The sequence below is a fragment of the Hippocampus bargibanti genome, linkage group LG09 (assembly GCF_051943395.1).
Source record: "Hippocampus bargibanti isolate YZ-2025 linkage group LG09, ASM5194339v1, whole genome shotgun sequence".
Lineage (NCBI taxonomy): Eukaryota > Metazoa > Chordata > Actinopteri > Syngnathiformes > Syngnathidae > Hippocampus > Hippocampus bargibanti.
The window spans coordinates 7,528,643-7,545,000 of NC_142742.1; the positions used below are offsets into that span (position 1 = coordinate 7,528,643).

General features: G+C 39.2%; 3 protein-coding genes across 9 annotated transcripts in view; all 3 read left to right on the forward strand.

The window, feature by feature from the left end:
- The window catches only part of inf2 (inverted formin 2), a 29,266-nt gene extending 26,061 nt beyond the window's left edge, over window positions 1-3,205 (forward strand). The window contains exons 21-23 of one of the 4 annotated variants that reach the window (XM_089004065.1): window positions 1,101-1,871; window positions 2,126-2,179; window positions 2,779-3,205. In XM_089004065.1, the coding sequence (XP_088860191.1) occupies window positions 1,101-1,871; window positions 2,126-2,178 (824 nt within the window). In that variant the 3' untranslated portion in view covers window position 2,179; window positions 2,779-3,205. Of the gene's footprint in view, window positions 1-1,100; window positions 1,872-2,125 lie in introns of those variants that run through there. The other 3 variants (XM_089004064.1, XM_089004066.1, XM_089004067.1) reach the window with 3 other exon arrangements.
- Window positions 3,206-3,295: 90 nt separating this feature from the next.
- adss1 (adenylosuccinate synthase 1) lies at window positions 3,296-14,557 on the forward strand. Its single transcript, XM_089004068.1, has 13 exons — window positions 3,296-3,552; window positions 6,455-6,557; window positions 6,653-6,715; window positions 8,590-8,640; window positions 9,380-9,446; window positions 9,519-9,626; window positions 10,109-10,190; window positions 10,262-10,388; window positions 10,473-10,627; window positions 13,710-13,834; window positions 13,943-14,040; window positions 14,117-14,266; window positions 14,381-14,557. The coding sequence occupies exons 1-13, from the start codon at window positions 3,364-3,366 to the stop codon at window positions 14,431-14,433; spliced, it is 1,371 nt and encodes a 456-aa protein (XP_088860194.1). The 5' UTR covers window positions 3,296-3,363; the 3' UTR covers window positions 14,434-14,557.
- A 432-nt stretch (window positions 14,558-14,989) lies between these two features.
- The window catches only part of siva1 (SIVA1, apoptosis-inducing factor), a 39,458-nt gene continuing 38,089 nt past the window's right edge, over window positions 14,990-16,358 (forward strand). For 3 of the 4 annotated variants that reach the window (XM_089005213.1, XM_089005212.1, XM_089005214.1), the window contains exons 1-3: window positions 14,990-15,167; window positions 15,455-15,640; window positions 16,098-16,245. In XM_089005213.1, the coding sequence (XP_088861339.1) occupies window positions 15,047-15,167; window positions 15,455-15,640; window positions 16,098-16,245 (455 nt within the window). In that variant the 5' untranslated portion in view covers window positions 14,990-15,046. Of the gene's footprint in view, window positions 15,168-15,454; window positions 15,641-16,097 lie in introns of all 4 variants that reach the window. The other variant, XR_016116097.1, reaches the window with a different exon arrangement.

Sequence of the window (16,358 nt, forward strand, 5' to 3'; positions counted from 1 at the left end):
CACTTTCAATGACTGACATAATTAAAAACATTAAATAATTTAAAGGGGCACCTTCAATGAATGACATATTTTAAAGGACAACCGACGCCTACGGACAAGTTGTGTCCATAATGGCTTCAAATGACTTCTACTGAGCGTATTTTACATATATTCCACGGCATATAGCTATATTTTATGTTTTAAGACTCGCGCTGAATATTCCGGAAGTCTTGTTTTTGAGTTGGTGACAAGTCCGTACGTTGCGTCACTGAAGGAACGCCCCTGACCGAAAAAAGGACACATTGTAGCAGTCCTTCCATCACGTCAATGCATTTTGCTGTACTTCGGTCTGAAAACGTCATGTAGGACCAAAAAGAGACAGAAGAGGGCGACAAAGCTCCATGGAAACGGGCTGATTAATTCCTTACACGGCTTTGTCGCCATGTTCTGCCGTTTTTGGGTGCGACATTTCCCACCCCTGATGCCTCAAAATGACATGGAATAAATTCTTTAATCGATTGCAAACATGTATGCTTTCTTCTTCAGAACTATTTGAATCATATTCATAACTGGATGAGTAACAAGAAAGCATATTCACAAAGCATATTCTCCCGCCCCCACGAACATGGGGGCAGGACCATATGAAAACGGCCACTTCCAGGTTCATTTTTTGCAGATTTTGGACACTTTAAGTCATTTTTATTGGTGTTTTGCATTTGACTAAAAATATCAGCCTACGTGTTTTGGGTATTTTAGATGCTATAAAACGTTTTTCTGATGTTAGTTAGGAAACAAAAAAATGGTGTCGGTTGTCTTTTAAAACATTTTCTATCCATAAGGCGCACCGGATTATGGGGCATATGGTCAAATCTTTTCTATTCGGCGCACCTTATAGTGCAGAAAATGCGGTAATTGCCCCTTTGGGTCACATTCCTAAATACTGTAAATTTACAGTCCCATCCAGCCTGCTTCACAGACGGATGTACTTCTTTACTTTTAGCACTTCAAACTTGGCGGAGGTCTGTACGCTGAGTCCCATTTGAGTTTTGTGATGCCCCCCCCGCCCCCCTTAGTCATGCTCTTAACGCTTTGAGTAATACTGTTGACATTTCCCCATTTAGGGTCAAATGTGAATTCTGCAGGCGAAAAATCCGCAGAAGTGGCCTCCACCGTTTCCGTTCCCACCACAGTTCCAACACAAGCTCACCGAGCCAGCATCCGCGAGGTGAACGGCTTCATCATCTCACCGGAAGAGACTCCTTCGACGCTTCAGGATGCGGCGCAAGGGGTAGCCTTACCCCAACAGACTCCAGGGAAATCAGTTTCGATTGCTCCAGAAGAGCGTACCTTAACAGTACCCCAAAGTAACCTTGTGGTGGAACCTGAGCCGTGTCACTTTCCAGATGGTCTCCCTGTCGATTCACCTGAAACCAGTGCGCTTAGTCCGTCCACGTTATCAGACTCCGATTTGATTGAGACTGTGTCAGATGAAGCTTCAAGCCCACCCCCTGACAAATTAACACCCAAGGAACCGGCAGACCTTAGTGCGAAGGTTCAACTTGCCGAAAACGCTGCGACTGGTGAACGTGATCCAGAGACAGAAGAATACAGTCAAACTACAAATAAAATTTATCTACAAGACTCTGTAGGACAAGCGGCAGGTCTCGATTTATGCGCTGTGAAATCACCCGGGCAGGACGTGGTCCTGAGCTACACGCACGCGGACCCCAAATGCAACAAGATTGATATCGAAAGCATTTTGGGGTGTGACAGCCAAGTTGGGGTTGAATCTGAAGATGCGCCGTCAGCGTCTGAAGATATAACAACCTCGGCAAACCCCGAACCTAAGAAACAGCCGAGCTTCTTTAAGCGCAACAAAAAGAAGAATCCAGGTAAAGTATCTCCATTAAATAAAACATTTTGGAATGCTAGCTTTGTCAAATGTCTTGAAATATTTGTTTTTTTATTCCACTTTGCTTTCTACATGATTTTAGTACGTCATTGTGAGAATTTTTCCAATCTGTGCCTCTTTTAATTAAAGACAACGCATGCAGATTTGGATTTGAAGTCTTAATGCTTGTTTGCCAATGCACACGTTTGTTTGAATGCTCTTTTTTCCCCCCGTTCTTACTCTCTAAAACACAAGGTAACAGTGGGAAAGGACACACTAAACCTAAAAAGGGCTGTGTGTTGCAGTAAGGTAGGTCAAGCGATAGGATGGCAAAGTGTAAGCAGGAACATCATCCAAATAAAGTCAGTCACCGTCCAAATATTTTTGTGGCAAATAACACCATTTGTTTGGTCTAACTGGGATCTGGATTCCATTTGTCTGTGTTGTCCAGCTTTTAACACTTCTCTTTCAATGATGCGGTCATTGAAAAGTCTAACAAGTGTTTAACAACCAAATTAACAAAAAAAAATATATATTGTCTTGAAGTTGTTTAATTCATTCAACACCAACAAGAAAGTTAAAAAAAAATCTATAATTCAAGTCATCCCCCCCCCCCCCCCCCACCTCGTTTCAGTCTGTCTTGTGAATGATTTTTGCCATGGCAACCTTCACTCTTATGTCATCCATATTTTCCCGTCCATTCCTTAATTCTGCACCTGGGGTTGTCTTTAATCTACTAATGACATTCTCATGTGCTTCCTATAAATCTCTTATTTCGATAATTCATCTGCATTACAGCTTACTACTTCAATTTAAAAATATTTTTAAGCGATTCTCGTGATTAATAATGGGAATTGCTTTTATACATTACAGTGTACTTATTCACTCTTATTTCCCTCCTTTACTAGATTCCAAAAAGAGGAGATCAAGAGGAAAAAGAAAAAAATGATGTCAGCACAGATGAAAACTAGCAAGACTCCAGTATATTAAGTATTTCTATTTTTCTGACATTCCAGATTGTTTTCTAGACCAAGTCCATTATTCAACTCAACATAAACTGACTTTCACAGCCTTTTTGGAAGTAAACTTGCCCCTTTATGTAAATTATATTTGACTGTTACCTATTGGGGTAAAAAAAATGGACGATACTTTCTATGTTTTTGTGTGCCATGTAAAAGTTGTGTGTTTAATATTTTATTTTGAGATGGTAATATAAAAAAATATATTAAAAGAAGCAGGAAATATTGAAAGCGTGTATCGTATAAATCACTTAAAAATACTTAATTGTACCTTTTAACACTTAATCTGTTTTAATAAAAGTACATTGCCGATTGATGTGTGTGTGTTTTCTTTATTGTGTGAACATTATACGATTGAGCTTTGTGGACGACCATTACGCCCGTCTATGACATCATCAGCCTTACAGATATGGCAATGCTCGCTCTTCGAGACGGTTAGTCCTCTTGAGACTCCCTGGGACCGAAGCCTCGGTCATGTCGCACAGTTGGTCGGCCAAGGACCATAAAAACACCAACCAGCCCGTCGGCGCTGGACTGAAGCGACCGCGTAACGACGTGGGCAACAAAGTGACCGTGGTTTTGGGTTCGCAGTGGGGCGACGAGGGCAAAGGAAAAGTAGTCGACTTGCTAGCCACTGAAGCGGACGTTGTCTGTAGATGTCAGGTACAGTAATTGTCATCGTGTCGAACTAACCGGTATTAGAATAGACGACCGGTAGCGTTTGAATGATTTTTTTTCCTTTATTTCTAAATTTTGAATGTCAACGAGAAAAATACTTATCAGCCTGCTTTGATACTTTAATGTGTGTGCGGCCATTTACGATCCTAATAAATCGGCTTCAGCGTTCAGACGACTCGTGACATTGGTCACAAAACATACATTAAACCCAGTTCTGGACGAGGTGCCAACTTTTTTTCATTACTGTTAATAAATACTTGTCAACCTCGTCGGAAAGCTCCCTTTATAAACGATTAAAATCCCCGTATAAAAGTTGTAGTCCGCCGTAATTTCTTGATTATGATTAAAAAAACGCTAACACATGCAGAAATGCAGGTTACCGCGCATGCGCTTGTCATGCTTTTAATCAATCCGACCGTACGCATATATATATATATATATATATATATATATATATATATATATATATATATATATATATATATATATATATATATATATATATAATAATAATAATAATAATACATTTTAAAGCTCTCAAGGACACTTTACAATCACAAAACAGGGACACAAATAACACCACAGATAAAATTATAAATAAGAACAGGAGATAAATTTACACTGATAATGCGATTTTTGCCATGACAATAGTTGCGATCGGTGACAGTATTGTTGTTGGCTACCAGAAGTTCAGACCAACTGGATTTGAGCCAAAATGGTCATTGTAAGATCAGTTCCCAATTTAAAAAAAATCCCCAAAAAAGTTGTAGTACGCCGTACATTATTTCAAATGATTGGAAAAAAAAAATGTGGGGAAAACATAAATTGACAAAATTACAACACAAGCAAGATCCCTTAGTAATAAAATTAATTATTATTATTATTATTATTATTATTATTATTATTATTGCTGAAAAGGTTTCTTCAGCCGTCATCTGAAATAAGTACAAAATGACGTACAAAGAAGTACAGATGACGGTTGAAGAAACCTTTTCATCGATGGACCACTCCTGTACGACTGAGAGCTTAGCGTATTATTAGTATTAGTATTAGTATTAGTATTAGTATTAGTATTAGTATTAGTATTATCATTATCCCGGTCTTACACAACCAGTGGACTCTCGAGCAAGTCACATTCTCAAAGTGGCTTGATATGTGAGAAGGCCAGGACGGGGCAGTCATGGCCTCAACACCAGATTCTGAGCCAGGGGTGTTAAAATAGAGTGTGCAGACTGTCTCTGAAGTGGAAAAGACTATGGATTGTCATCTTAATGTTGTTTACCTAATGGCGGACCGTCAAGACCTGCAAAGCCTTCTCTGCTGGCCTAAAAATATATGAATTACGGACTGATGTTAATTATATTTTGTCCATGAATTCTTATTAAATAATTCGAAATTGTCTTTCAGCTTCCTTTCATTACTTTTCCCCTGTTGCGTTGCTTCCAGATGTATGTTTTCGTATTTAAGCATTTAACCAATCACATTTCAGGCATCATTTGTTACCAGTGTCAGAAATCAACATGGACGTCTTCACAATCAGTTCTGCAGGCACTGTCGCATCATATGTGTCGATCACACTGTTACTATAATCCTACGGGGTACCAACGGCTTCTTGAAGGTGCTGGTCAACGTCAGAGTATTCTCAATCTTTGATTGGCTAGTGACTAGCCAATTGCAGTTTGCGAAAACTGCTCGGATCACAAGCCGCTTGTGACAAGAGCATACTGGCCGGAGCTAGCACACGGTATCAGTCAAGAGCTGCATAACTGATTTAATTGCAGTTTTGTCAACCCACAATGACTGAAGGAGGGGAAGAAATGGATTTGGTTGGAGACTTACTGTTAAAGCCATTTTCAAGACATACTTTTCAAGAAAAGAGCATACTGGCCAGAGCTAGCACACTATAACGGTAGCTCCATAAGCAAATATATTGTGTTGATTTAAGAGCAGTTTTGTCAACCCACAATGGCTGAGAGGATACGAAATTGATTTGGTTGGAGATTTACTGTCAAAGCCATTTTCAAGATGGACTTTTTATGAAAAAAAAAATGGACATTATTAAAAATGATCAGTCTGTTGTTTCCTGGCTAATGGTGCCCTCTAGCGGACTTGTAGTAAATCACACCAGACTTTTTACTGTCTGGATTGATTCAGACGTAGCACTACTGAAGGCCTAGCGATGACATCCACAGCCCGCTACTGGTCTTTACAGTGGATATAGAATGATGAAAAAAGGTGATGAACAACCACAGCACAATTGATAAAATATATCTTTTATAATAATAAAAGAAAAGAAATCCCAACCATTTTTTATGTCTTCTCGTGAGTGAGGTGCACCACATCCCAGCTGACAGAGAGGCAAACAACATCCTGGACTGGAGATAAGCAACTATTCACACTCACTGTGACACTTTATTAATTTAGAATTCAGGGAACCTAACCTCATGTTTTTGGAATGTGGAAGGAACCTGGAGGACTCAGAGAAAACTGGTGCAAGCACTGGGAGGGAAGAATAGGCAAACTGAGTACCGGAAGGCCATTAGATTGGATTGATTTAGCCTTTATTAGTCTCGCAGTGGAGAAATTTACACTTCACAACAGCAAAGTGATGAAAGAATGAGGAAAGGAAAGGAGGAAGTAGAAAAACAAAATATAGGACCTACTGTAAAGGCAGCCACTCTCGCGGCGCCATCTTGAACTCAAAACAACAACAAAAAACAAAATCGGTTAAGCCGTTCATCGTAAAATATTATATCATATGAGTGTACCAATGTGACCAATCCCTGATTGCCTTTTTTCCACACAGGGTTCAAATGAAAGTATCATAAGAACATCACACATTCCCTTGTTATGGTATCTTCATTTTACAGCTTTTTTTGATTTCCAGGGAGGCAACAATGCAGGTCACACAGTCGTGGTGGATGGTAAAGAGTATGACTTCCATCTTCTCCCCAGTGGAATCATCAACCCCAAAAGCATCTCACTCATTGGTAAAAACCACAACGGACGCAATTTGACTCAAATAAACCTCACCACTAACGTCCTTGTTGTCAACTCTTTTGATATATTCTCTCTGAACTTGTAGGTAACGGCGTAGTCATACATTTGCCTGGCCTGTTTGAGGAGGGGGACAAAAATGAGAAGAAAGGTAGGATTTCGTAAATCTTCACTTTTGTCTTTACAAAGATAATTTCGCATTATTAGTAGAAAACGAGAATTCAACACTTTATTTTTTGTCGTTTGCAGCATTGGATTGGATTAGCCTTTATTAGACTCTCAGTGTAGAAATTTACATTTCACAACAGTAAATTAATGAAAGAAAGAGTAAAGGAAAGGAAGAAGTAGAAAAACAAAATACAGGAGCTGCTGTAAAGGCAGCCACTCTTGAAGTCAAACAACAACAAAAAAACAGTAAATAATTTCACAGAACACAAAAAACACAGTCCTTCAAATTTAAGCACTTTCAGCACCCTCTTTATTGTGTGAGGCAGTTCTAGATGAAGAAGATCAAAGCGTCCTTTTCACCACTGGATGAGGGATGGCATGGTGAAACGTGCACGTCTGCTACATGTTGAACGCAAACACGAAGCTGGAGCATGCATTGACGAAAAAGAGATTGTTTCACATCTTCTGTCGCACATAAATCTGCTTCAATTCCAAGCCACGACACCTTCACATACGCATCGGCAGTCTGCGCTAATGCTCCTTCTCATCGCGGGTTCCTCAAGCCATGCATCCATCCAGCCACAGACTGTCCAACATCACCAATCTTTTCGCTGAACAAAGCGGGGCTGTAAAAATGCTGGCCATTACAGGCACAAAAAAAGCTAAATCTGTCCAGCGATGACAGTTAGATGTCACTGACACTCCTGCCAATCAAAAACGGTGCTGGCATATTCGTGCTGTCGAAAAGGCGCAACCGCTCAGCAGTCGTCTCCTCCTTGATGAATGTCGTGGCCAATAATGCTGAAAAATTAACCGTATCCGTTCCACACGACGCACAACAACACAAGGTGACAAAAGAAAACAACAACTAAAAGGCTTTAGAGCACTTGCTGACGGCTGCCATCGGGCACCATCTTGGACTTGTATGTGCATCATGTTGTTTTTTTTAATCACCTATATCAGGGGTCGGGAACCTTTTTGACTAAGAGAGCCATAAAAGTAAAATATTTAGAAATGTTTTTCAGCGAGAGCCACACGCACGCGCGCGCGCACCTACAAATGCTCGCGTGCGCGCACACACACACGCGCACGCACACGCGTGGCCACTTTTCAACAAAATATCAGAATGTATTATTTAAAATAACTTTGTGATAGTACTCACCGTTAACATGGATGGTTTTCCGTTCCTTGTGTTTGGTAAAAATCCAGGAAAACGATCGGAATGAAATTCAATTTGCCGGTCCAGAGGCGAAGTTACTGCTAGCTAGCCTGCACACGGCTCATAAGCTTCCACACTTGCTATCTGCAATCTACTACGTTAACATGGGGCTTGTTAAAATGTCACTGACATTCGACTGTTTCATCGATGGTATTGTTTCATTGCAAATTAGAATCAGAACATTTTCTCTCCTCTAATGCTCCGGTGCTTTCACGCTGAATTGCACTAGTTGGGCGTTTACCTGTTTCAACATGACGGCCACTATCATCCAATCAACATGGCGCTTTCGGCCATTCTAGGTCAGTGTCATTCAATCAAAATGGCGCTTTCCACCAACTGCAGCCCCAACGGGAAATGATCGACGAAAAAAACCACAATATGTATTATAATATGTAATATTTATCGGCGAGCCATATGCAATCATCAAAAGAGCCATATATGGCTCGCGAGCCATAGGTTCCCGACCCCTGACCTATATTGATAGTAAACAAAATGTGACATTTCCATGCGGCAGAAATTAATGGCTCAGTAGTTAATATATTGCATATATTAACACCTCTTGCAATGTCAATGATCTTTGGAAAAGCAAAATGTTGAATTATTCCTTATTATAATTCTCAATCACCCTCTCTCATCAGGGTTGAAAGGCTGGGAGAAGAGACTAATTGTCTCGGATCGGGCTCACCTAGGTGTGTATGGCGCTTGATTATTATTATTATTAGTAGTAGTAGTAGTATTATATTAGTATTATTATTATTATTATTATTATTATTACTATTATTTGTATTTTTTTTAATCAGAATCAGAAAGCCTCTACTAGTCCCACAATGGCATTATTACTATGATGATGATGATTATTACATTACCATGATTCTTATACTATTATTATTATATTACTATAATTATTATATTATTATTATTATATTACTAGGATTCTCATATTAGTATGATTATATTACTATAATTATATTATAATGGTATTACTATGATGATAATGATTATTATATTATTATATTACTATGAATATTTTATTATCATTATTATATTGCTAGGATTATTATATTATTGTTATATTTCTCCACTGTGAGACTAATAAAGGCATATCCAATCCAATCCAATCCAATTACTATGATGATGATGATTATATTATTATATTATTATATTAATATATTACTATGATTATTATTAGTATTATTCTATTACTATGATTATTATATTATTATCTTACTATGATGATGATGATTATTATATTATTATGATATTACTATGATGATTATTATTAGTATTACATTGCTATGATTATTATATTACTATGATGATAATGATTCTTATGTAATTATTATTTGTATTATTATATTACTATGATGATGATTATTTTTTAGTTATTTATTTTTGAGGTACTTTTGTGACCCTGTCTTCCCCCTTCAGTGTTTGATTTCCACCAGGTTGTCGATGGATTACAAGAAAGCGAAAGACAGGCGCAGGAGGGAAAGAAGTACGCTTCATCACTTGATATCTAACAGGACAGTTCAAATATGTATTTTAATTATTTCCTTTTCCGTATTAGTATTGGAACAACCAAGAAGGGCATTGGACCTGCATACTCCAGTAAAGCATCTCGTACGGGTCTTCGTGTATGCGACCTTCTGGGTGACCTGAAAGACTTCGCTAGCAAGTACGGCAATAATAACGTCAACCTCATTCTAAATAAGGATGTATTGTATTGTATTGTATTGTATTGTATTGTATTGTATTGTATTGTATTGTGTTGTGTTGTGTTGTGCTGTGTTGTATTGTATTGTATTGTATTGTATTGTATTGTATTGTATTGTATTGTATTGCATTACATGCATGGCAGGCGGATTGACCACAAATTGTTCCTAGGTGTCAGTGTGAAAGTGATTGTTGTACGTCTTTGTGTGCCCTGCAATTGGCTGGCAACCAATTCAGGGTGTCCCCTGCCTCGTGCCCGAAGACAGCTGAGATAGGCTTCAGCACCCCCCGCGACCCTAATGAGGAATAAGCGGTACGGAAAATGGATGGATGGATGGATTGTATTGTATTGTATTGTATTGTATTGTATTGTATTGTATTGTATTGTATTGTGTTGCTATGATATCCTTATTTTCATTACGGCTTGTATAAACCCCCCTTCAGATTCAAGAACCTTGTCCGCCAGTATCAATCCATGTATCCAACCTTGACCGTCGACGTTGAGGACCAACTAAACAAGCTTCAGGTAGTCACGTTGAACCACAATAGGCATATTTGAGGCCACTTTCAAAATCTAAGCTTTATTTGACTCTGCAGGAGTACGCTGAGAGATTGCGCCCCATGGTCCGAGATGGAGTCTATTACATGTATGAAGCTCTTCATGAATCTCCAAAGAAAATTTTGGTTGAAGGGGCCAATGCTGCACTCCTTGACATTGACTTTGGTGGGATTTAAAAAAAAAACATCTTTACATCGAAAGAAATACAATTGCTGCAATTTTTAAGATGATGATAAACACTCCCTGCAGGTACATATCCCTTTGTGACATCATCAAACTGCACTGTGGGCGGAGCATGCACTGGCCTTGGTATCCCTCCGCTCAATATTGGTGATGTGTTTGGTGTCGCAAAGGCCTACACCACCCGAGTAGGAATTGGAGCGTTCCCCACTGAACAACTCAATGTAAGACATTGACTTAACTTATTGTCTTTTGCAAATTGCTTGCAGCGTCAATTGACAGGTGCAAAGCCGAAGCTATCCAAAAATTGACCTGAAAATCGAGGACAACTTTTCTTCAGCTGTCATCTATAGTTCTTTCAAGGTGTAGGACGTTTTACTCCTCATCCGAAGAGCTTTGTCAGCAAACTAAAGTTGTGCTGGTAATCCTATATATATCCTTAATGGACAGAGGTGGCAGTGCCATACCTCTGATAGGTCCCTGCTCTAAGGTTGAAGTTGCAGTAGACTACTCCCTGAAGCTAATCTGATTACTTCTTTTGTGTCTGTCTGATTACCCTAATGTTATATGTTAGTTCTGGTATCACCTCATTAGCATGGCTAAGCCTGCGTGGTAACGATCTAAGGAGTCTATTGTAAGCACGGTCTAAATTACACCTTAAACCACCGTGGCGATTTAGTGAAGGGGTTTTGCTGTTTTACAAAAATGGCTTCCTCTACTCACCCTTTCAAACCATCTACAGTGGGACCTTGGCTTACGAACTTAATTGGTTCCCAGACAAAGTGTGTAAGGCGAAAAGTGTGTATCCCGAAAATTAATTTCCCATAGGAAACCATTAAAATGAGAATAATCCGTCCCCATAAAACATAATTTTCTACTTTCTAATTTTCGAAGCCTTAAAACTACACAAAATATACCTTATTTTATGTATAATAAATGTGCTATAGTATTATGATTAAAGAAATATACTGTACTGTACAATAAAGTCATTTTATTTACCTTTGTGATGGTCGTTAATGGCTAGATGGAATGGAGTGTCCGATTTCCTCAGCATGAAACACTTGATGAGGAACATAGGCTTCTTTCACCATCTTGAGGAATGATCCCTTGTAGGTGCTTTCTCTGTGATAATTGTATCTAGTGCTTCATCAATTGAGATCTGTTTAGCTGGGTTGAGAGCTTTTTGCATCAAGTGTACAGATGACTTGTGCGGGTTATTTGTGGAGCCTGATTGATGGGATATTTTAACTGTTTTCTATCCATTTTCTCACTATTCTCACACTCTCACACTTTTGTTTTTTTTTTGTATCTAGCTCTGTCATCTCCCTTTCGTGTGTGTGTTTTATCACTCTCTCTCTGCCTGTCTCTTTAATGTTTAACCCCCCCTCAAAGCAGGGTTCTTGACCAATCACGTGGCTTCAACCGAAGACGCCATTTTTTTGGGGGGAGAACGGCCTCTCTCTCTCTCTGTCTGTAGCCCCATCCCCCACTGCTGCGTTCTTGACCAATCACGTACATGGCTTTAACCGAAGACTGGGGGCGGGGAATAGAGGACAAAAACAGAGGCCACCATTTTCTTGTTAGGAGAACGGGCTCGTTCGCGAACAACACATCACTCATTGTGGCAGCTCCGTGTGTATCCCGAAAAATAGTTTGTATGCCAAGGTAAAATTTTCATAAATGTAACGTTTCGTAAACTGAAAAGTTCGGAAGCCAAGGGGTTCGTAAACCGAGGTCTCACTGTATTTGTGTTAGCTAAAATTTTAACCTTACTGTCGTCAAGCAGTAATCAGATTAGCTTCAGGGAGTAGTCTACTGCTCCCCCAACCTTAAAGCAGGGACCTATCAGAGCACAGGTATGGCACCGCCACCTGTGTCCATTAGGGATATATATAGGGCCAGAGTTACCAGCAAAATTTTAGTTCGTTGACGAAGCTCTTCGGCTGAGTAGCTAAACGTCCGACACCTTCAAAGAAGTACAAGATGACGGCTGAAGAAACCTTTTCATCAATCGACCACTCCTGTACGACTGAGAGCCTACACAGACTTACCTGAAAATGAATTGGAAAACGTGGAAAGTGACTTTGAGGCACACATTGTCTTTTCCGGGAGTCTGGATGTCTGTCTTGATACTACAAGAGATCAAGATTGTCAATCGACATCTCTTCAGTAATACACTCAAGTACATCACAGACTACAAGACGTGTAACAGGACACAATTTTTCCATTGTCATGTTTGGGATTGGACATCCTGTGATAGAAAAACTGTATGAGCGGACTTCGCCTTCAACCTTGGACTCAGGCGATTGGCCTCGAGGGCATTTGAGGTGTTAATTGACTGACTGACCCTTCAGCTCGCAGGTCACAGGCAGGGATAAATTTAGGGCCATAGATCACATTCTGAATACATTTTGTGTGACCAACAGACTCATATTACTACTTATTGAGGGGACATATCAGGCGACCTATTTAAACCTACAGTATCTTCTGAATGAAATGTATTATTATTTTATTTGTTTATTTATTGTTATTACTACTACTTAATTTTTCACGACTCAAAGCAATTTCAATTTGATCATGTAACATAAATGTAATAGTGAAACAAGTTGATGGAAACAAGATGGCGCCGCGAGAGTGGCTGCCTTTATAGCAGCTACTGTATTTTGTTTTTCCACTTCTTCTTTTCCTTTCCTCTTACTTTCATTACTTTACTGCTGTGAAATGTAAATGTCTCCACTGCCAGACTAATAAAGGCTAATCCAATACATTCAATCAAATTATTATTATTATTACTATTTGTTAACATTTAGGGGGAGTAAATACATTTTGTGTGACTAGCAGACTCTTATTACTACTTTACTCCTTACTGAAGGGACATATAAAGTGAACTATTTAAACTTAGTGTCTTATAAATGAAATGTACAGTATTATTATTATTTTAATTATTATTTATGTGTTTATTTTTCTTATTATTACGACTACTTAGTTTATCTTGTCTTGCAAAAATCCCAGGTGCTGTATTTTGTTTTTCTACTTCTTTCTTTCCTTTTCTTTCCACTTACTTTAATTACTTTGCTTCTGTGAAATGTAAATTTCTCCACTGCAAGACTAATAAAGGCTAATGCAATCCATTTGATCCAATTATTATTATTATTATTATTATTATTATTATTATTATTATTATTATTATTATCCCTAATGTGGTGTCTGGCCTATATTTACATATAAAGTTATGTGATATTAACACAACCCCAGCCAAAGAGAAATTTAATATTATATTTGTTTTTTGTTTGTCTGTTTTTGTAGGCGGTCGGAGAACTGCTGCAGACCAGGGGTCATGAGATCGGTGTGACCACTGGGAGAAAGCGACGTTGCGGCTGGTTGGATCTTGTCATTGTCAAATACGCGCACATGGTCAATGGCTTCACTGCGTGAGTGTTGGAGGAAAAAAAAGTCATTCTGTGGAGAGAGCTTGTTGTTTTGTTTTATTTCACAATATATTCTCTATTCTTCTTCAACTCCCATCAACCTTCCTGCAGCATAGCTTTGACAAAACTTGACATTCTGGATGTGTTGGAGGAAATTAAAGTAGGAACTGCTTACAAACTCAATGGGAAAATAATTCATCATTTTCCAGGTGATTTTTGGAGATGAGTGGATTAAAAAGGTCGGGTGTTTGTACTGCATTCTTATTGTGTTTATTTGATTCCCAGCAAACATGGATGTTTTGCAACAAGTGGAAGTTGAATATGAGACCTTCCCTGGGTGGAAGACAGACACATCTGCAGCTCGTAAGTGGAGTGAGCTGCCAGTCAAGGCACAAAACTACATCCGCTTCATTGAGAACCACATTGGAGTTCCCAGTAGGTTTTCACTTCCAATTTAGATTTGACTTTTCAGTTGGTGCCAAAGAGTTTCACACCTAACTCTCTCTCCCTCTCTCTCCCCGCTTCCCCTCACTTCATCTCCCTTAACAGTCAAGTGGGTTGGTGTTGGAAAGTCCAGGGAGTGCATGATCCAGATGTTTTAGAGGGCATTGCCCTTCTCTTCATTTTCCAGCAGCGCAGAAGGTTTTACGGCTGCACGTATTGTGGCATTTTTATCTCCAAGTGATCTCCGTATCACCATGATTAATAAACCATACATAAATGCTTTCCTGTTTGTTTGTTTTTATTTTGTGGCCGATAATTGAAGTAAATAAGTACGAATACTTCTGTATTACATCATTGTGTCGACAAATAGAACTTTGTGTAAATGTGTTTGCATAGATTTTAGCTCTACTGTCCTGTCGTTTAATTTGATGATAATAATACATTACATTTTAAGCGCCTTTCAAAGCTCTCAATGACACTTTACAGTCAGGGACAAGCATAGGTACTATAATTAATAAAATACAATCACAAATAGAATATTGTACAATAAATAAATTTGACTCTCGATTCTCGGCGTGAACACGTAAATTACACACCTGAATCCAGCACAGTGCAGCAAAATCGACAACACCGCTCTGTGATTGGCCTTTAGATATCCACGTGACAATAAAACCTGCCTCCGATTGGTCGTTTTAGTCTACGGAAGGTTTTTCCCGCAAAACGAACGGGGACTGCTTTACGGCGGCAGTTTTGGACTTTAATGCTGCAAATATGCCGAAGCGAGCATATCCTTTCACGGAAACCTTCTCGTCCCAGTATAAAATACACGTCAGGCAGCATGAGCTGAGTCATTCCAGCGTGTTAGGGAATAAATACAGGAAAGAATTATACGGTAAGTGCGTGTTCGGTAACGTTGTTCGACGTGAGGTCGAGTTAGCTTCGTTGTTGTGCTAAATTGCTAACTTAAATGTTCGCCAAGTTAATGGCGCGCCGATGTCTTAGCCGTCTTTTTACACAAGGAAAAAAATGCGGTCATATGCGACTTGTTGGTATGTTTGGAGCTCAATAAAAAGGCGAGTAGTATAGTATTGAAGTCACCCCCCCCCTAGCGACAAGGAAAGTAGTTAATACCCGACCTAGCGGTGTTTGCGGTTCATATCACGTCTTTTCTTTTCACAGAAAAGACAAAGAATTTACTTTTTAATGGAGCCAAGGCAGTAGTGGACAAAGTGTGGTCCGGCGAGGATAAGAGCAGCGACTCTCGTGCTCTTGGACAAGAAATTGTGAAAAACAGTCAGTCTCTTTTAAGAGGACAGACTTTAATCGGCATTGATGGAAGACTGACCAAAGCAATTAGGACACCAGGTGAGTTTAGTATGAGTCGAACAGTGTGTGTTGCAATTGTCATTAAATTAGCGGTCTGACACGAAAAAAGGGCAAAACCTATTTTTTTTCAACTGACGTTTGAAGTATCTTATTTTTTTGAAGTTTCCTTTCATAACTTTGCTGCTGTGAAATGTAAATTTCTCCACTGCCAGACAAATAAAGGTACATCCAATCCAAAGCCCAATTCTGTCTCCCCTTTGTGCCTTAATGTGAGGTTTTATCCCACATGCAACACGAATGCCCACAAGTAAACTCAAAAATAAACGTTTAGTTTTGTATTTTATAGTGAAAAATCCCAAACATGGGGCACAAAAGTTCTAAGGTGATTCCAGCTCATTTGTGTCCTTAATAAGGACAAGCCATGTAGAAGTTGAATTAATCAACTATTTACTGTGTGTTTAAAAAGGAAAAATAAACATTTTTTTTTTGTTTTCAGGGCTACCTCCATCAGTGTGCTGCGTATGTCAGAAGAGCGCGCCATGCCGAACATCTTGTTCGCAATGCGAACGACTTCACTGTTCTTCCTGTAGCCGAAAGTGTTCAAACTGCGCGAGCCTTTGCTGTTCTGTCTGCACCGTCGTCGAGTAGGTTCCATTTTGTTTTGTATTATCAATACCACCGTTGAACAAACAGGTAACACCCTTTGAGAGATTATCAAGTGTGGTGTCAGCATTGGCGTTAAACATGCTGAAATTGT

What these genes read in the sequence shown, in the direction of transcription:
- adss1 (XM_089004068.1), top strand. Translation starts at nt 3,364, where the DNA reads ATGTCGCACAGTTGGTCGGCCAAGGACCATAAAAACACCAACCAGCCC. An exon ending in AATAATTCATCATTTTCCAG is followed by an intron (nt 14,041 to 14,116) that starts GTGATTTTTGGA and finishes TTTGATTCCCAG; the next exon opens with CAAACATGGATGTTTTGCAA. An exon ending in GAACCACATTGGAGTTCCCA is followed by an intron (nt 14,267 to 14,380) that starts GTAGGTTTTCAC and finishes CTCCCTTAACAG; the next exon opens with TCAAGTGGGTTGGTGTTGGA.